A 21,392-nucleotide genomic window follows, 5' to 3' on the forward strand; every position below is an offset into this window, starting at 1 on the left:
TTTTTTTTTTTTTCAAGGAGCTGCACCGTTGCCCGTGGTTAACACCGGGCAGATAGGCTATCACATACCTCCCTTTAAGCTGTCATGTCAGGGAACTACAGAGACAGAAAGGCCATCTTCAATGGAGAGAGACTGTTAGTGCAGGTAGGCTCTCTGTTCTCGTGTGTTTGAGATGAGTCTTCAAAGCCGTGTGCATACGGATCACCAGATCTCACCACATAGCTTTTAGATGCCAACGAAGCAATGTAAATCACTATAAATGTCCTTCAAAATAAAGATCCCATTTGCTTTTACAATATATACAGTGTGTACTGTATACAAGTAGCACTTGGGGAGGGGGTACATTTCTTTTGCATCTACTGTAGTATGATAAATATGATTATGAGTCTTTCACACAGTTTCAGTGGTAAACTAAAGGGTGTTCTCCCAATAAACCAAGTGTCCATCATTTACTATCATTTTCTACTAAGACCTTCTATTGCATATTCCTCACTCTACTTTGATTGAATAAGCCTATTTATACAGTTCCAGTACAAGGACAGTGATCCCGGCCTCCAATCCTGTTTGCCATTTCTAATCATGCAAGCTTGTGACAAAAAGCTTAACTGACAGAGCGACAGTTGATTTACAGTTCTATTTTTTCCCATATCTGACTGTTTTGCCATCAAAGAAATGTATCTGTCTGTGTCTTTGACTGTCTCACGCTGAATGATAAATATGTACGTCCAAACTGGGATTCAGTGCCAATTATGCATTGACAGAGATGTCACTGAGAATGTAACATTTAAATTAAAATGATGGCATTCAATTTCAAACTGCCTTGTGTGGTGACATGTTCTATTATCTTCTTGCGTGCTGTAAAACAAGACAAAAACAACAACGATGAAAGAAAGAACTGTCCCAAAGGTCAAATCAATAACTTTCTGGTGTCTCTCGTTTTTTTCTTGTAGGCACACCTGCATGTCAATCACCAGGCCTATTAATAGGATTGTTAGAGTCAAAGTATTCTCCTGGCATTCACTGTTATATAAAAAACTCAACATACTCGTTACCTATAACTAGCTCTTTTGAGTCAAACCTGCCTTCTAGCTTCTAGTAAGCAGCACCTTGGCACACTGTATTGGAAATGTATAAAACACTCTGTAGTGGTTTCTGTTATTATCTTGATTTTTTATGACTTTACATTAGCAAAATAATTGTATTATGTGGTAAATGGGAGGGCAGCAAGCTCCCTATTCACATGGAAAAGAAATAGGAGGTTTGATACTAATTTAATTGGTATGAATAGTTGTCTAATTAACACTTTTCTGCCTGCTCTCCATGCTGAGATTATGTAATTATCATTTTGAAACATTGTGGAACCATATTGCTTTTTGTGTGTCATATCTGAGACGCCTCTGTACCTGACACTCAGCAAGCCACTTAATGATATGCTGGAACGACAGCTAATTATATCATAATAATGGCTTGATGAAAGCAGTATGGCGGCCTTGTGAATGAATGATAGCACTGTTAGGCTTGCATTGATGCTCAAGTTTTATCTTCATCTCAAATTATTCAAATCACACTGAACAGGAAATTCTTTAATTACGAATTTGTTTATTCATTATGCCACGGCAATTCAAAGTCTTTGCGTTTGTTTTCATTGTGCAGTGCTAGGCACATAGTAAGTGATATATTCCTCTGCAATTATATTTTCAGCAAATTGAATCCCTTATCAAGTTAATTACTCCAAATTTACAAGCCCCCCAAGCTAGGATATCCCAATTAAAGACTACACCTGTTCTATTTAGAGGATTTGTATTTGTTACATGTGTCATTACATGTTCCCCCTGCAGAGCACAGGTTTGTCAGGGGGGAAGAACCACCAGTTAGACCCCGTACTGGGCTTCCAGATTTCTTCTCTTCTCCTACACAAGTTCTAGGCTGACTGGTGCTGTCTAGTAATGGGATCCTTCCAGCAAAGAGGCAGGAACACGGCTGACACACACATCCGCAGGACCCGGGGAGGGGGTAGATGGGTAATCTGACGGAGGGCACGGCTGAGCAGCGGCAGCGGCGGCGGCAGCATCAACAGCAGCCGTAGACTGCTTTCGAAACTTTTTAATTAGCACTAATTACCTTTGCAGGAAAATGTTGAGGCTTGAAAGGATTTGTGTCAGCAAGTGAGAGATCAAAGATTGTGGTGCTGTGCATTTTAATCTGAACACAGAGAGGGAATAGGGAGCTGCGTGTGAGAGAGAGAGAGAGAGAGGGAGGGAGGCAAGGAGGGCGAGAGGAGGAAAAGAAGCATCCCAGGTGGTACTGGAGCCGTCTACCTCTAGTAATCCTGTCTACCAATCACACCCCAGGTCCAGTCACATTATAACATTTCCCACTAATATGGAGAAATTAACATTCTCTTTTAAATCTGAGAATTGAATCATCGTTTACTCTCCCACTTTGTTCATTTTCTCTTTTATCTGGGCGCGTGTGTGCCTGTGTGTGAGCATGTGCACGCGCGTGTGATTGTGTGTGCATATCAGACTGACAGGCATTTCATAGAGGTGGTTTTTAATGCATGCCTGGACATCACTGTGGCAGGGTCATCCATCAGACTTCAAGACAACATCGATCATTTGCCATGAAGAGGGCGCGGGGTAGTGATTATTTGCTATTAGGTGGATGCTGAGGCATACAAATGGCTGGCAGTTGACAGTTGAACTCACTCAAACGTAATGCGGGATGGCTCCCCCTCTCAGGGAAATGTTGACAAGCACTGAGCCTGAACACTGTAATGACAGAGCCGTGCTCAGGCGGACAGAGCGCTGAAGGATTCTTCCTCAGGATTCAATGCATTTCATTCATGTAGATCGCAGCATCTATTGTTTAATATTGAGCGTACTTATTGTAATATACCAGTGGCAATGCACCCTGGCTGATTGACAATGTCAGTGTGGTTTTATTATATACATTCAGAGTTGTGTGTGTACATGGGCGTGTGCGTGCGTGTGCAGCGCGCACAAGTGACTGCGTGTGCTTGTTTGTGCCACAATGATGTACGCGCTGACTGAGATGCCATCAGTGAATTGATTTTCAGCTCCGACTCACTGAGAGCGGAGGATGTTTGTCATGTGGATAGACAACTAATCTTTCAATACCAACATTTACAAGAAGAATGGCCATACTGTGAGCACAGTCCAGACACCGTGAGGAGGGAAGTTTCATCTCTGAAGGAGCATGGCTTCACCACACATACAGTACAACCCCCTTCTCTGATGTTGATCTATTTCACAGGGTGTCTCTCAATACCATTTAGTGTTGCACAAGGGAAGCAACTGTCATTCTTACCAGCCATGCAGCAGACATCATTGTGTAGACGAAACTTTAAAACAGACATCTGCCTTTCTTGAGTTATTTCTCCGTCCCCCTCGGTCCTCCCTGCCAAAGAGGCACCTCTCTTCTCATATTCTACTTCTCAATCAGGTCATTGTTGGAGCTTAACTTTAGCCCGGGCCAGACCAGGGTCAAACCAGGCTTATGAGGTCGGACCTGACAGGAGTGTCTGTCAAGTCCTTATCCCTGGGCCAGGGTTGATCCAGGGTCATTAATCAGACAGGGGATGGAGGTGCAAGGGGAGGCATGAGGCCAGGCTACACTGACCTCAGTACAGTGGCTTTGATGTGGTCTGGCCCTGGCTCTTTGTGTGTGTGTGGGGGGGGGGGATTGTGTGTGTGTGAGTTGAAGGGATCAGTCCCTGTCTGATTCACAGAGCTATCAGCCCCTCTGCCAGCGCTAATGACATTGGGAGAGAATATTAACCTCACACACTCAGCAGGGAGAGCAGGGATATCCACGGGGGTAGTCCATAACTCAAACGCTACAGGAACCACAGTGGTTTTATCATGCAAACACACAGAAGCTAGCTTTAAATGTTAGATAGACACACCGTGATGTAGGGCCCTTGTTTTCCACAACTTAATCTGCACTTTCACACAATAAGCCCATATATCATTAAGTAATAAGCGGTAATATTTTACTTCTATATCAACTAAGAACTTTGATAATTGTATTTCACAGATTTCTTCTTGCTTGAATTTGTTTATGCTCTCTAAAAAGAGATGTTTTTGTAAATGATGTAACCCTATGCAAAGTTCAATCTGACATGCCACCTCCAATTGATGTCTTTGTAGCTAGTGATGCTTTTACACATAGGCTATCAGGAGCAAGCATAGCGCAATATTCAAAACAGATTAAGAGTGAACGCACATAAAGAAGAGATTTGCCGGCGGCCTCAAACGTACTCTAATGATTTGCATTGCCATTAATAGTAATTTGCAGCTGCCTGGGAGGAGACGTGTAATCCTCTTCCCATGTGTGAATTGACATGCATTCAGGGAGGGCTATGTGTGTCCTGGACGTGTGATCTTTAAATGACTGCCACCTGAGGCCTGGCAACATAGAGAGTGCCACACTGAGCCGTGACTGTCTACATGTGAGAGAGAAAGAGAAAGAGGGCTGGGGGGAGATAGAGGCAGATAATGACAGTCTAATTCACCATCGCCATCAGAGATACATGTATACAGACGTGTATAGGCCGTAGACTATAGCTGGAGGGAACAGCTCTGGAACAGACCTGATCAGAACTGTGTGGAGGTGGTAGGTGGGATGTTGGGGGTTTTGGGGGGGGGTTGCAGGGCATTAATTTGCTTTACAGATAATTCCTTATTTACCATGAGTTAATCCTGATAGTGTATTTATGCTGTATTTTGGTATTTTTTGATGTTTATTTGTGATTTTGTGGGTTAGAGTGATGAAATACAGCTACGTTGAACCTCTATTATGGAGACTTAGTCTACTAATAGGAGTATATCCTTGTCCTTTGTTTATATTTTAATCTGCATCAGGTTCCATTGTTGTCACAAACCTGAATAACATAACATGTTACCATTCTTTACCTTTCACACTCACCGACAGTTGATTAGAGAGTGGCAAGATCCATCACAATAACTCATTTTTGACTATTTCAGACAAATGGACAGACAGACCCCCCCCAACCCTGCCCCCCCCTCGTCCCTCCCTCCCTATTCAGCTTTCTTATTAAGTTTATTAAAGCCAGTCCAGATACTGGGTTTCCCAGGCCTACTCCCTTATCCCATTCATTACACTGCCTTATCCTGGCAGGCAATCTGAAGTGTGCTCTGGATAGTCCATTATGCACATATGAAGGCCATCACGGCCCCAGTATTGGCCAATTCATCAAACATTTATCTGTTGCCCTCTGAACAGGACGTCAATTTGCCTGTCACTCTCCAGCCCTGGCCTTCCTATTGAAATAAGAGTGCATCGCTTCTCTGCACCACAGCAACCTTTGAGGGGACATCAGCATCAACTGTGGAACGCACCCGCAACCTCCTGCTTTTCAGTGTGTGTGTGTGTTTTAATATCACTCACTTCCCCCTGATCACATCAGTAAAAGAGACTCAGGAACTTTGTTAGTATTGCAGTGCTGGCTGCTGGGATTGCACCCCAGTGTTTGGATGTTTTAGTGACAGAGGGGGGTCTTGGGGTTATTTTACAATATAGATCTGGCATGATATAGCCCAGTCAAATTTGGAGTTTGACTCATTTAGGCTGTAGTTTCACAAGCAGTAGAAGTAAGAAGGGAGACTGTGTAACACATGTAGAAGAGGTGAAGTTGCCGTCCTCCATTTCTCATTTGTTGCCTGAGGATATCTGACACGACACCAGCGCACGCCATTGGCAGGAGTGACTGACATTTTAGCCAATAATGGTCGAGAGTTTTCTTCCCTCTGTTGTCAGCAGTGGTTTATCAATCACTATGTCTGCATTAGTATTAGTCTATTGATCTAGCAGTGTATGTCTGCTCTTCTCTGGGTCAGTGTCTCCTCTCCAGTGTCCTTGTCTGGTTTCCTGTATCCTATCCTGCTTCCTGTGGTTAGTCTCTGCTCCTGCTGGATGTTAGTGTATGTAAATCAGATATGTGGTAGATAGGATCTTAGTGGAGTGATGTTAGAGGTATGAACACGTACAATACATGCACTACGGTGTTTCAGCACACCAGGACACACACACACACACACACTCTTATGCACACATGGCTGTATGATGTATGACGGTGAGCTAACACAGGCTAAGTGGTAGTCATAGCGTAAAGACAGCCCGGGTGAAGTATTAGCTCTGACAATGAGGCTGATCATAATTATCTTAACAAGGAGAGGATTCATTGCTTCACCTCGTTAAAGCTACCCCCTTTCTCTCTCTCTCTCTCCCTCTCTCTCTCTCACACACACATGCATATACACAGACACACACATACACGCTATTAAACTAATGTGTAATGATCTACATATTAAAACTCTGAGTATAATTTTTTTAACACCAAAACCAGTTCTGATACCTAAAAAAAATGACACCAGTTAGAGAATCATGCTTTTCTCAATCCATGTTTCTGCTGAATTAAATTATACAATGTGATGTGTGAGTAAATTATTTTCTATGCAGCATTTGTACATGCTGTTCGCTTATTGAAAAAGAATCATACCATGCTCAGCAGAATTTGTCAATATAGCAAGAGGGTTATATAAATATACACTGGAATATTTACTGTATGTTAAGGTATGGATTATAGCATTAAGACAATGTGTAAAATAGCAGCGGTAGCAGTAAAATTTATCAGGACAAAGACAAAATGAATGAAATATGTGTACTATATTAGCGTAATATGCAAAAGATATGAAATGTGTAAAAATGACATAAAATAACAAATGAGAGGGAAATCAAAATATGAATACAAACAATATGTGATTACATCATATAAAATACGATTTTTGCAAGATTTTGCATTGCAAGATGAGATGCATTATTGTCTGTTATCACTGTTATCACTATCATAATCACAACATTTGTGGGTAGAGGTAGTATATATACACAAAGAAAGTGTCCAGAGATATGTACTGATTTATATGCAGAGAATGTACAGACATGAGTACAGATCAGAAACAGTGCAAACTTATCTAGTCCATTTATTATTATTTCATTTATTATTTAGTCCAGAGTATAGCAAGTTCAGAGCACAGAAATGTGAAAAGTAGTCCAGCATAGTTTGTAGCAAAAAAGTAAGAAACCAACAATTTAAATCTGCAAAATACCTTACAATTAAGTACCAAATTTTGGTATAGAAATCTGTATGTAACGGTTCATATATGCATATTTACTGTAAGCTTGTGTGTTGCCTTTGTGTTTTCCATTTACCAAATATCTGCAGCTTTGGGACTCAAGTCAATTACACTCATTAGTTTTGTTAAAAGCAAGAGCTGCTCATTTTTTGGAAGTAAAGTACTTTTACTGCACCGCTTAAACTTTGTTAGTTTTCCAAGTCCCACATTAAAACAAGAAAGCTTATAAAAAGTAATGAAACCAACTATGGAAATCTGCAGAGAGCGCACAGAAAGCTGGAGACTATTAGAAGTTCAATCCCTGCACTGTAGTTAATGCTGGATGGGACTCAGTGGCTCTCCCCTGGCTGTGAATTTAACTGATTAAATCAGCCAGTGCACACAGCAGTGGTGACATGAAAACAACAATTAATAAGGCTCCCCTCTGTGCCATGCGGCTCCCTTTAACCGAGCAGCTAATAACATAACCCACAGGACTGCAGCCCATCACACACACACACACACACACACACAGACACACACACACACAGGTGGCAATAGTTAGTTAACTGCCTCTATTGCAGCTTGAAATAATGTTTCTGCTATGCGGTACACACGTGTCTAACAACATATGTATGCTGATTATCCTCACAGATTATTTGCATGTATTGGTGAATTTCCACAGGGTTCAACATTAAGAATTTTTCCTCTTGCCCAATTGGGCCACTAGGTCAGACTTCTACTTTCCCTTAGTAAATTTTCACTGGCCCAGCAAGCAAAAATGAAAATAAGCACTTTTTCATGATTTTAAGTAGTTATTACTTTAAAATGTTCACAATATACAACAAACCGAAAACAACCAACAAAAAAGTATAAAACTGATTGTGAATAGTTTTGAAATGTACAATTTTTGTACAACTCTGTACAATTCCAAAGTATAAATTGGCACTTGTTGCACTCATTATATTAATAGATGAGCCAAAAAACAAACAACCAGAGTGGAAATTCATGAAGCTGGTAAGTCTCCACATTCAGCCATCTTGCCAATGCATTAATCAGAGCTGATAAGGGGTTGTCAGCTAGCGGCTTTGCCAACATACCGGCTAGGTGCTGTCGGCTGTTGTCGTGGGAATGAGTGTGTGCTTGCAATAATGTTGATGTCTTTAGAAATGAGGCAGCTCAGTCCTCCTTACCCAAAAATCATGGTTGATTTGTCATTTTCAACCCAAGGAAACCTTTCACAACGAAAGAGACATCTTAGGTTTTTGCTTTGCACTTCAAAGTAGCCACCAATATGTCCGCTCCACACATCTCTCTGTTTCCGGATCCATGACTATGTCTAGGTGGCTTCCAATCGGATTGGTCAGAAAAAGCACAACAGAGAGGAGAGTAGGCCAATGGCAGAGCAGAGAGGCAACAATAACAGGCTTATCCCTTGGTGAAAAATACCAATACCAGAAGATTTTTTTGGGGCACTTGCCCAATTGGGATACTGACTGACCAATCAGTTGGCCCAAGTCAAGGTCTCTCTGGGCCTATTGTCATACCCCACATTATATTCTAATATAATATAATAGTCAGTGTGACTGTCCCCCTCTTCTTCCATTTTGTTTTCTTTCTTCTTGCTTGCTTTGTCATGATGTCCTTTCTTTTCCATGATGAATGTGACTGTACATTATGTTTTCCCCCCTACGCTGTTTACTGCTCCTTGCCATCCATTTGCAGATTGTCATGATAAGGGTGTTATATTTACATAGCCTACCTCCCCGGCGGTGTGTATTATGGCATTGACACTAACCAGAGCTGGGGAGTAGTATTAGTTCACACACTGCTGCTTTTTTAGACCTTGCTGAACCTTGAGATTGTCATGCAGCAATATGACATTGTTTACTGGAATTCATAGCCATAATGTCAAGGTTGTCTGTCTGTTTTAAAAACTACAAACTTCTGTAATTTTTTAATTGAAACTGGAACTACTCTGAGTTGATATTGGTAATAATAATAAAAAAACAAAGAACTAGTATAGTCAATTATAGTTGATAATTAAAAATAGTATGTTTGCATTATCTTATCTATTTAATTATTATGTACTCAGGTAAGTCATTTAGAATATTTTTCTTTACAACCTGTTGTGTGAACTGTGAGAAACAGTTCTTGAGAAGGATGCAGTCTGAGCCAGGTCCTGGCAGATTTAAATGTCAATGAAGTCACCCAGGACACTTTAACATGGCATGCTGACAGTGTGAAGGATTAGACAACACACACATTGCCTTTGTGCACCTTCCACGACTTGAACTTTGCAGGGCCCTAACATTACTCCTAACACCACCCTCCATCATTTTTATGCCTGTGTGAATGTGTGTTTTTTGTGTGTGCATGTGTTTGTGTGTGTGTGAGAGAGAGAAAGCGAGAGAGAGGGGGAAAGATGACCTCTCACCTCTCTTTGCAATGCGTCATAAAAACCATCGGAAAGACAGAATTCCTCCTTTAAAAAAAACAAAAAAAAACAAGTCCTTTGATGTTAAAATCTGAAGCTAACCCCCATGGCGGAGCAGTTGCAAAAAAGTTTCCCTTCCATTCCATCTGTGATTGCGAGTGTATTCCGGTTCCACTGTGAAAATGATGGATGACAAGTTAAATTTGTGTCTGGGGAGTGAAGGTGAACTGTGACAGAGTGATTTGTCTTGGGAATGGAGGGTTAGGGTCAGGCGAAACTGGGCGCCTCAAGGCACAAGACATTGACAAATTCATCCTGCCCGCCGCATTTCTGAAGCCTTTTGTTTTGAATCCTGGCTACTCACAAGTGACCCCCATCCCTCATCCTGCCAGCCGCTGAAGGATGCCTCGCCATGCCAGGGGAGCTCAGCACCACTAATTCTTGTCATTCACTTCCCTGACAGGCCCAGACCCACACTCTCCCAGCGTATGAAAGAGAGAGGCTGAAATATTTATTTCTGCACAATAATGGCTCACCAGATTTAGGGCCATATCATTTTTCCTGTTGCCTTATCATTGCAGGTCACTGGCGGGCCTCAAAGTGTTCACTGGGCTGGAAGAGCTGGTCGTCGACAACAATCTGCTCGGAAATGACCTCCGGTTGCCCAGGTTACCCAACCTCCACACCCTGACACTCAATAAGAACCAAATATCCTTTCAAACAAAGCACTCGCTCCTTCTCTCTGCCGTCTCATTCTGGTTCGCCGTCTCACAGTGTACACAGAGATTATGCCCAGAGCTATTAGAATTAGCTCTTTATTTTGCATGTGTATTTCTGTCCTCATATCTGTTATTGTCTGGAAGAACCGGTTTTTAACGTCATGTCTTTGCAGTGAACATAATGTGTTACAAAAGAGGACTTGTTGTCACAGAGCTCCACCAGAGGACTAGTTTTTGAACCACAGGGACCTCTAGTGGAGTCAGACTTGAGAGTCAACATAATAAAGGTGTTTTCATGTTGAGAGGGAATAAAAGGTGTTTGATATAAACTACATCCCAAGAACGAGAGAATAATCCAGCGCACAGTATGTCCTGCTGTCCTGGAAAATCAATTATATTAAATTATATTAAAAAAACTACTCATTCAAGATTTTTCACATTATGCATCAGATATATAATTCCTTATTACCCCGCTTTATTTAATTGAAATAAAATGCATTAATGTATTTATTTGTATTATTAAAGATGCTAGAACGATTCTCACATTTTGACTCATGGGTTACAGTGGCTCAGTGTGTCCTACTTACCACCTAAAGCAAAACCTGTTAAACCAGAACTCTACACAGCCACCCTAAATTCAAGACATAGACACATTGCACGGCTGTTTATGATCAGTCAAAAATGTGTGAACTTCCTCCCTTAGCTTCAGAACAGGTTTAGCAATGTGCCCTGTTTTCCTCTGGTTGTGTAGATCCTAGAGGGTAATGATGCTCTCTCTCTCTCTTTCTCTCTCTCTCTCTCTCTCTCTCTCTCTCTCTCTCTCTCTCTCTCTATCTATCTATCTCTGTTTTTCTCTCTCTCCCTCTCTCTCTTTCTCTCTCACACACGCACATACACACACACTAACACACACACACACACACACTTCCAGAGTCAACATTAAAACTGGGGCTCCTTGAAGTGTGCGTCTGGGACTCTGTGCTGAGTTTGGTTGTGAAGTGGTCGGCACATGCTAATAGGCCAATTATGTACATCCTGTCGTGGCACAGTGCCATTTTAAAGCTCGAGTACTGCATTAGTGCAGTTGTATTTTGACACTTTGGGGCTCAATTTTCCAAAGAAGTGAATGTATTAGTGATGAATGTGCCTGCTTAGGGGCTGTTTGTTTTTTCCACGTTTCGCAAAAGTTTTCCACAGCACGGCTCTGGGAAGCACGGACTGTTTGAACCACAGGGCATCCATCATTTTGTCACTGTTCTGCACCCGGCCACCTAGGAAATGAAAGAGAACGAGAGAAAGAGAGAGAGAGCAACAGCCAAATTGTGTCACTACTATATGCCAAACCCTGCACCTTAAATTGCCCCTCTGTCTGCCCACTCTCACAAAGCCAGTGACTAGCCCCTTTGAGCGCCTCGGTAAATTTGACAGTGACATGTTTTAGTGCGGGCGGGCCGGGGGGGGTGTGGGGGTAGTAAATGCTAATGTAATTAACAGCACTAGGTCCTTGACATCCGCCCTTTGACACCTGACTGATATCGAGGCCCTGCTGGAACATTTGGCTGATGTGACCCCGGCACTGGAGTACCTAAGTCTGCTGGGAAATGAGGCCTGCCCCAACCAGCTGGTCAGCCTGGATAAGGACGAGGACGACTACCAGAGATACAGGTCAGTTGCTAAGCTGGCGTACAGTGATGATGTCACACGTAAATACGGAATGCTAGTATTCTGCTCTGTTTATACTTAGATAGATAGTTAGATAGATAGATAGATAGATAGATAGATAGATAGATAGATAGATAGAGAGATAATATTCTGGTGTGTTTCTAGTATTAATCTAATATTCTAGTCTGTTTATCTGTTTACGGAGATAGTTTAAATAGTGAGTTTTTTCAGAGCAATAGCTTTTTTGTAAGTGATGGCTTTTTAGATGCTCTTTTTTTTCCACATCCAGCCCCCTCCATTTCACAAGTAGATTGTGGATTCAACCACATCACTCTAAAAGCTTTGTCAACTGGCCCCTCTACACTCCGGTTTGCAAAATGGATTTCATGTGTGACTAGTCACCACCACAAATGAGTGTTTACTACCCTGCCTTACCAGAGCAGATGATGCATTAAACATCAAGCTAGGCCTCAAGCCATGCAATATGACCACCATTTGTCAGGGTCCTTTACATGAAATGCGATAAAAGGCGAAAAGCATACTCTCTTTTGTCTGTTTTAGCCCTAAGTGCTTGTTTCTGACTCTGTGTTGCCTATTAATCATTTACCACCCAAGCCTTTCTTGAACAGTCTTTCTTCTCTCTCTCTGTCTGTCTCTCTCTCTCTCTCTCTCTGTCTCCCTCTCCCTCTCTCTCTCTCTCTCTCTCTCTCTCTCTCTCTCTCTCTCTCTGTCTCACTCCCACTCCCACTCCCCCTCCCATGCTCCCTCTCTCAACTCCCCTCACATGCTTATCTTACTGGTGAGGAAAGCTGTTCTGTTTTGACTGACAATGTCTATGGCCCTGTAATGTAATATTCATAATGTGTCACATAGTAAAACATCAATTTGAGCGTGATGCAGATTTCATGTCTGACAAGGTTAGGCAGTGTGCAGGTCGTGACAGCACTGGCCTTGGGCAATAAATACCCAGCCCCATGCCTCGGGTGCTCTTGGTCTCTCAAGTGAAATGCGTACACTGGTGCGTTGCATCGGTGCCCCAATTAGTCCAATGACATGGAAATATAGTATGCATACACACAGTACTGTAAGTCTGTGGGGAGGTTGTCCTGATGTTAGCCAACCCTGCATGTCCTCAGTGGCCATTTGAGGTACTACAATAACAAAGGGGTTCAAGCCGTAATAGCAGACATCCACCATGGCTACTGATTATGCAGCTTTGTGCTCAGGCCGCACTGTCTCCTCACGCGCTGTCTGTCTGAGAAATCCAGAAATATTGTGACAAGGGAAGTAACTCAAACTTTTCGCATATGTCTCTGTCTCTGCAACATATGCGAGGTAAGAGTGACCTGCTTAAAGCATATTGTTACGTGACATGTTTACACCTTATCTTGCGAGAAGTTATCAGTTCGTCCTATCGCCTGTCGTGGGCTGATCAAAGAGCTCCATGGATGGACAGTTTTGCCTGAGGTGCCTCAACCATCAGCTGCACTTTGTGTTCACTCAACCTTTCTGTTCAAATGCCACAAGTGCAGCTGCAGAATAAATAGGACCCACTGCTCCATGGTATAAATAGTCATTGTTAAGATTTGTTTAGGCTATCTAACATGGTGTGTAATAGTAAGTAAAATGGGATGATTTTTTTAAATTTTTTTAATTTACATGATTTAGTTTTTCATCTTGGTTAAAAAGTAATTTGTACAACTCTTTTTTTTAGTGATTGCACCAAAATAATCATTTTCAAGTACACACAGTTCCTACTGTTGTCGCCACATCTTTGGTGTTGTCGCAATAAAGTATATGACATTTTTCCACTTGTTTCCCCCTCCCCCGTCTTCCCTGGCCCTCTACTCTCCTCCCTCTGTGGTTGGGTTGAATCATTAATATCCCCACTGGCTGACAGAGCCTTGTCATCCGCTCTGACCCTGTGATGGTAGGTTACCTATGGAGAATAACCTCTCTGCATGTCTCCCAAGGGCATCTTCACATTTCATCATAGAAATGCCCCGAACATAGTCCTTTACAGGGAGAGAGACGCGGGAAGGGAACGGGTCCTTGTGGATTTGAGTGCTGGAGCTCTCATCAGAAAAAGGAGTTCTTATTAGGGTTAGGAGCAGGTCACTTTACCCTGTAATAATGTTGCTTTAAGACGTCAGTAAGGGTCGTGTAATATATTTATTGTTTTTATCCCCTGTTTTCTACCATTAACGCCTCTATTTTATGTTTCTGTGAAATAATATCTGAAGATTTATTTGTTTGTTTTTTCATTTTGTAGTGAGATATTTTCAGTTCCATGTCAGTCCAAACGCAATTCCCTGCATCCCCTCCTTATAATCCTCAGGTGTTGAAAACTTGACACCGGTTTTGCCATCTCCCCTCATCACCATCGCCATCATCAATTTGTCACGGCTCCCTGCGCACACAGGTCTTGTCTGTGCCCATATCCACGTCCTTTCTCACCCTCCACTTAGGTGCTGCCTGCGTGTCCTTTTTGGCTGCCAGCTCGGCCCTGACATACTGGTTCCTCTATCCCTGCCTGCCTGTGAAAGGATCTGTTGTCATCTATGTATTCCAACCATTATCTCTTGACGTTTCTCTCCCTCCCAATGAAAGACAGAGTGTGTCTGAAAGCTTAGAGAGATATCTGTGATGCTGCCGGAATGACAGCTCTGGCAGACGGGTTGTATCTCCTTTCGTGCTATTTATATGTCGTCCTTATTCTTATCAGCTTTGAAGGTTATTACATACAAGGAGATATCATCGCCATTAAATCTGCATCACCATTAAATCGGAGTAAACGAGGCCCCTTTTCAAGTTTTGTCGATGCGTGCATTTTACATATTAGAATTCATGTCATTTTGATTAGTATATCACGCTTTACACAAATAGCTGCTTAGATTTTGTATTTATTTAATTATTTGCAAGGAGGAGGCCTGCAAGGAGACTTTTTAAAGGCAACAGTATAACACATCTTAAGCTGCATTTGTCTTCTCTTTTCTCTCAGGTTCTTTGTTCTCCACAAGTTGCCTCAGCTGAAGTTTCTGGACACCCGGAAAGTGACCAAGAGAGAAGTGATGGAGGCGACGGCAAGAGGAGCGTTCATGAAAGTGGTCAAACCCAAGTCTGAAACTGTAAGTTAGGCTAAGCTTTTTTTTTTTTTTTTTTTTTTTTAAAGTTGTTTAACATAGTCCTCCCTCTGAAGTCCATGGAACACGCTCTTGGGTGGATTTGTCACATTCATTCCCTCTTCCCATCTCCTTTTTTCCCTTTTATCCCCCTTTTCTTCTCGTGCATGCTTGAGTGTCAGTCTCCCATTACAGAGGTCCTGGTCCTGTGGCCCTTTGAAAAGAGGCCTCACCAAGCCCTCTTTCCCCTCTGAGGGTAGTCACTCTTTAATATTGCTGAAAGTGTGTGTGTTCGTGTGTGTGTGTGTGTGTGTGTGTGTGTATGTGTCTGCGTAGATGTGTGTGACCACGGCCTGACCTCATTCCGTATGCATGAGCCCAGATCAAAGACGACGGGCGGCTGTCCAGTCGCAGTTGTGTTGCCAAGTGTGACATGGCTGGCGATCGGAGTGACAGCTCACGTACACGCCGGTCACAATCGCTTAATTATCCCCAGCCCATGCACTTATTCCTCCCTCTCTTGTTTAGGGCCACACAGACTAATTAGAGTTTGGGCGGTTCATAGATGTACCCGGCTCAACCCTTTTCAGCCTCTTCCCTCGCCGTCTTCTACCCCTCCGATAATGCAATATACATGAACAGCTTTTGCTAAGATTTGATTTCATGTAATTGTAAGGTCATGAAATATTTACTGTTCGGATCAGCTAAGCTTTGTCGTTTCAAGGTCTCCGGGGCTCTGACGGTGAGCCTGGGAGGTAAAAATGGATCCGGAGTAGCAAGAACAAAGCCATCCAATGACAAATCAGAAGCATGTGAGTCGGTGCAGGGTTTAAAAGTGCACGAGGAAAACAAAATATTTATTGTTTCAGACAATCAGCTAAGATAGTGTGCTCTTTTAGTGTCAGTTCACGCTACGCTTTGTTCTTGATTCTTCATGCAAGTGGCAAGCGAGAAAGCAAAACATTGAAATAATTTAACCTCAGTCTGGCATGTTTGGTAGATGGAGGAAAGTGGAATGAAAACACTGTTCATCCACTTTATATGAAAAGAAACTGAGGACCTTTACAATGCTTTTTGGCAGGATAAAGTCACTTTATAAGATTTTATTTACATAACTTGTCAGTGAAAAAGAAATGTTTGCCTTTGTCGCCACAGCCTTAGATGAAAGGAGAGATAATCACTGATTCTAGCTGACATGATGTGTGTGTTTTTGTGTGCTTGTGTTTTTGAACCTACTGTATATGATTATTTATTCCCTATGCAAAGTAAAAGGTTGCAGCTTTGATGAAATTGCTTCTTCCTCCCATTACACTCAGTATCTTTGCGCTAGAACATATTTTTCGACTGTCCCACTCACTGTTCCTTATTAGCAGCATTTGACTGGGTCTCCAGTTTGAAGACAGAAATTGTGACTGGACATGTCCTGTGTCTGGGCCCTGGGATGTCACGGCAGCATTTCCATAACATTTGTTTTGAGTTAGATGAGACATGATGGGTCAACTATAACAGGCTTGGTGAGCCATGTGTACCTCCTGCCTCTAATTGGCTGCATCATCAGAGTGATTGTAGGCTGACCAATAGTGCGGGTCACCAATTAACGGATGTCTGCGACAAAACAGGAAAGTAGGGAGAGATGATGGCATAATTAGATATTTGTGTTTGCTTTTATGTCTGGTACAGCAGGGTGTTGCTCATAACAGTGGCTCATGGTATCTGGCATTTGCTTCATTACAAGGGATTGTAATTAGCTGTCTCGCTGTCTCTCGCACTATCCTTTGAGTCTCAATTAGCACTAGTATTGGAGGGGGAAAAAAAATAGGATCATGGAAGGGATTTAGTGGTTTATTTGTAAAATTATTTGACTTTTTGAAGCTCATTTTAAAGTTCTCAGCTCTGTGAAAGGAACCGTATTCTTTTGCGCCGAGATATTAGCCATTTTTATGTGACAGATTTCTTTTCTACAGTGGATACATTGCAACTATGGTCATAGAGGCAACTGCAGCAGAGGGTTAGTGTGATACATGCCCTCTCATGACTAAATCTGAAAAAGATCCCCTTCTCTATCAGATCATTCCCATTGCATGATGTATTGGAATAGTTAATGGGCTTGCTCTGAAAGAGACAGTGCTGAACTTTGGAGACCTCTCTTGAGTCATATCAGAATGGAGTGTGACCACAGTTGAAACTCCTTTTCAATCATGCCATTATGGCATGGCACTGTGGGACGCCACATGGTTCTGATAAAGCAGTTATGGTCTTTAGTGCAATATGAATAGCATAACTTTTCATACATTCTCAACATTTTCCATGTCGCCTAAATCACAACCAGAGTCTCGAATGGCTGGTTGTTTTCAGAAAAAAAAGAAAACACAAAAAAACTGTACATATATACAGTATATATAGAGGACACACACACACACACACACACAGACACACACACACATATGCATACACATGCACAAAGGCCTGTGAAGATATTTGCAAGTACAGAACAATCAAGTCGTAATCTTTAAGGAGATCTATACCTTCGTCTCACAGAGTCAAACTTTGGCAGCAAAGTAATTCTGCAGGAGGCAAATAGCCATGTTCATACATGTAGACAAGATGTCTCACTGAGGATAATTTTGTCGCTTGTTTAATTGATTCTGTGTCTTTTCATGCACTAGTGGGCATGACACCATAAGTGGGTGACAATGAGCTGTCTCTGACTTGTCTGTATGTTTTGGTGTTTGCTTCAAACAGTGAGGGGGGTAATTTTCTGCTTTGAGTTTTTGTTATATTGGATTTCTGAGTGGAATGGACAAGTAGTGGGACAGAAACAGAGACAGACAAAGGCAAGAGAGAGAGAGGGAGAGAGAGAGAGGGAGGAAAAAAATGAATAAATACCTGAAGTAAACAAGAAAACTCAGTGGAGACTATTGAAGTGTTTTCCTAAAACCGCAACACTAAGCAGAGTCAGAGTGGAAAAGCCTTGAGCTGTATTTTGGGAAATTGGGCGTGTTGGAATGCTATAATGTGATAATTCTCTTTGAGGACTTAGAGGTCATGGAATGAAATGGCGTTAAACCACGTAGAGCCATTTGGACTGCGTTGGGCTGCTTTCGGAAAATACATGTGGTACACTTTGGCTCGGCTCCCCCACCTCCCTCCACTCTGCCACGGAGCCCACATTATGTTGCCGAACCCTTGGGTTAAACTGACCATGTCTATCAAAACACTGTGACAGCACATTCTGTTTTCAGATCCCAAGCACCGCTAAAAAAAGTGCATAGCAAATTTAACTAGTAGAATAACATTTACTCCCTTGCCACATGTTTAAGAGTGTTTCACAGTGGATGAAGTAACTGCATGGTCCCCCTCACTAAGCACAGCTTGGTAGCTACGTCAGCGGGTATAACTGTTCCTCGGATGTCACTTAGATTTTGCCTGGACGAAGTATTTGACTTGATTTTCTAGCATGGACACAAGTTTTTCTCCCACATCCTTCTGCGTATAATGCAAAGCAGACTGCATTGCAGGGTGGCTCGAGCCAGCTCCTAGGTCCCATGAGTCTCTGCTCGCAGGGTAACGGTTCTTCAAGGGAATTGACAGTGACAGAGCCAGGAAAGTCCTCAAGTGGATCTTTTCAGTTCTGTTTTTTCCTCCCCAGACACTAACCTGTTTTACTCGGCAGCAGACAGCAGTTCATTTTAAGTTTGCACTGAAGGGAGCAGTCCAAATCTAAGATAGACTGCATGGTTTTAGACCCATGATTGTGCATTATGTGATGCATGATTGTGGCTTTTTTTTTGCAACGCAACTCTGGAAAAAGAGGCAGGATTTGCTATAGGTTGGTTGTTTTGCTTCCTGTTCAAATCTCTCAAGTGCACCCTGTAAAGTATGTTGCCACGTTCATCTCTGTGCTTGAGAGTTATGAGTTCCCCGAAGCTCTCAAACATAACAAACAGCATGCAATATAGCGCTTTGTGAATGTGCCTTCAGTGGGTTTGCTGAATCATTTTACTGAACAAATGTGTCCTCAGAGAAAACTCAAAGAATATGGCTCTCAACAGGGGGAGGAAATATAACCCAACAGATTGCTGTGGAAGCAAGTTTATTACCACTCCTCACTGTCTGCTAGATTCTGTATTTCCACCCGCTATTATATATGTCTTGATATGTCTTCTTTCTTTCATGACAAATTCCTGCGTCAGTATATATGGGTCGAGTAAGGACAGCATTACAGATTGAGTAGTAGTTGCGGGCAAATGTAACCATAGTGGGCTCCTGTCTGCTTTATGTTCAGGCAAATACACACGCTGACAGATTGTGATCTGCTTACTTTCAAATATGTCCTTTTCCCCCACCTTGCATAATGTCTGGTTATCAGTTAATTGCATCATTCGAGACACTGCTGTTCTCTGTCTTTTAAAGACAACTTATCCTGTACGTAAAAACAGCTGTTTAAAATTGTTTTGACATGTTTAGTATCTATGATAGTTAAAAGATGCTGTGTACCTCGTGCCAGATAGTTCCAGTGAGCCACATGTTCATTCTCTCAGGTGTGTGTGTGTTTGTATATCTATATCTGTGCGTGGTGTATGCATCCACGTGTGTATTTGTGTGTATATGTGTATCTGGTTTTTGACTAGTGAGATATCAGCTGGTCCGGTGTTTGGGCCAGTGTGACAGGCCCAGTTCTGAGCGCTCTGGCAGCTGGAGCCGAGAGGTCAATCAGAGGTTATAAGCCAGGAAAACAACAGCAATTAGAGGGAGTGACTCACACTGTCCACATAAATCATCTAGGCCCTGCACATCATAAACACACAGTAAAACTTTAAAGCACATTTAATTGTAAGTAATAGCGCCAAGATTGATTTACAGCCTCTTTCAAAGCCTGGAGACACGGGGTGCGTGACCTGAGTGTCACGTCACTCGCACAACAGAAAATGATAGATGTATTATTCATTTTTGGCTAAACACGCAGTATAAAAACAAACATGTGTTTTTGTAAGGGTTTTTATTAGACGCTGGAGTGGCCCGGTTGCATTAACTGATTTTCCTCTCTCTGTTGGCATTCAGAACATAGAAGGAACGCCTCTGTGGTGAAGCATTTGTTGTCTCGACGTCTCTTGTGTTTAGTGGTGCAGTTTGAGGCTTGTCAGAAAGCAGGCCAAGGCTGGTCAGCAATAATGAGATGTCTCCCTCTCCCTTTTTGATATAAAGTTTTCATAAACTTTGACAAATCAGTCGATCGCGTACATAAGTCTTCATCATTTTTTGTTATTATCTGTTAAATGTAAGTATTTGTGGACTTTTTATTATTGTAATAATATTGAGTGCATGGGTTTGGCATGTAACAAAGCCTTTACTTTTTGTATGATGGAAATTGTTCCAGAAATGTGCTAGATCCGTTATAAGCCTTTGGGAATTTCCACTTTTTTCAGTGTAATGTTGCTTTTAAAAGTCCCTTTTAGATACAGGAAACTGCCTGGAAATAGGACGCTTCCATCTTCAAGCCAAAGTGTCATTAAACAACAGCAATTACTTTGACATATGTAAGGTAGATTCTGCATAATAACCCTGCGTTTCACAATTTATCTCTTTCTCTATAAAACTGAGCCCCCCTCTCACTGCCATACGGCTGCAAAACCACACCAGTTCCACACAGACCCAGCTACAATATTATAACCACTAAGGAATCCCTTCACTTCAATTACAGTACTTATCAAATGGTGCTTTTAGCTATTACAGAGTACAGAGTCCCAGTGCGTTGGCCTATCAGTCCAATCACAGCTGATCCTCCCTGTTGGTCTCTTTGGTGACAGGAAGATGCTGCTAGCCTAATGAGAGACAGCTGGCCTTGTGTTTTCTGTGTTCTGAAGAAATCTATCTCTCTTTCTCACCCTCTACCCCACTGGGTGTTTCCGGGGAACTACGCCAAACTTTAGATCTCACAAAGAGATCAGTTATTTCTCTGCCTATCTCTTTTAGTTGACGTTGACAGTGCACATTAATCACCATTTCAGCGCTCACATTATGGTTTACTTTGAAGTTGATTGTCATGTGCACTCCATCTAGGCAGCCTCACTTTAATCCACATTCAGATTTTTATCAGATGATGCAAATAGTGTTGTTGTTATTTACGACATGCAGATGGTTATATGCTATTAATGAAGTTAATGAATATTAGAGCTCATAATCCCTGCTAGATGAGGTGGTGACAGTCTATAAACTCCTCACAATTTTGTTTACTTTTCACCGTTGACATGGAAGTTAAATTTTTATTTCATGATTTGTGTGAGCTTGTCCATCT

General features: G+C 42.1%; 1 protein-coding gene across 1 annotated transcript in view; it reads left to right on the forward strand.

Annotated features, from left to right (window-relative positions):
* The window catches only part of lrmda (leucine rich melanocyte differentiation associated), a gene marked incomplete at its 3' end in the record, with an annotated part of 143,115 nt that extends 123,931 nt beyond the window's left edge, over window positions 1-19,184 (forward strand). The window contains exons 3-6 of the mRNA XM_071529372.1: window positions 10,176-10,302; window positions 11,839-11,978; window positions 14,977-15,093; window positions 19,120-19,184. Coding sequence (XP_071385473.1) covers window positions 10,176-10,302; window positions 11,839-11,978; window positions 14,977-15,093; window positions 19,120-19,184 — 449 coding nt within the window. The remainder of the gene's footprint in view (window positions 1-10,175; window positions 10,303-11,838; window positions 11,979-14,976; window positions 15,094-19,119) is intronic.
* Between the last annotated feature and the right edge of the window lie 2,208 nt (window positions 19,185-21,392).

The sequence above is a fragment of the Centroberyx affinis genome, unplaced genomic scaffold (genome assembly GCF_046629955.1).
Source record: "Centroberyx affinis isolate AG114_WGS23_722 - 3 ecotype Tasmania unplaced genomic scaffold, CSIRO-AGI_Caff_v1 ptg001781l_1, whole genome shotgun sequence".
Lineage (NCBI taxonomy): Eukaryota > Metazoa > Chordata > Actinopteri > Beryciformes > Berycidae > Centroberyx > Centroberyx affinis.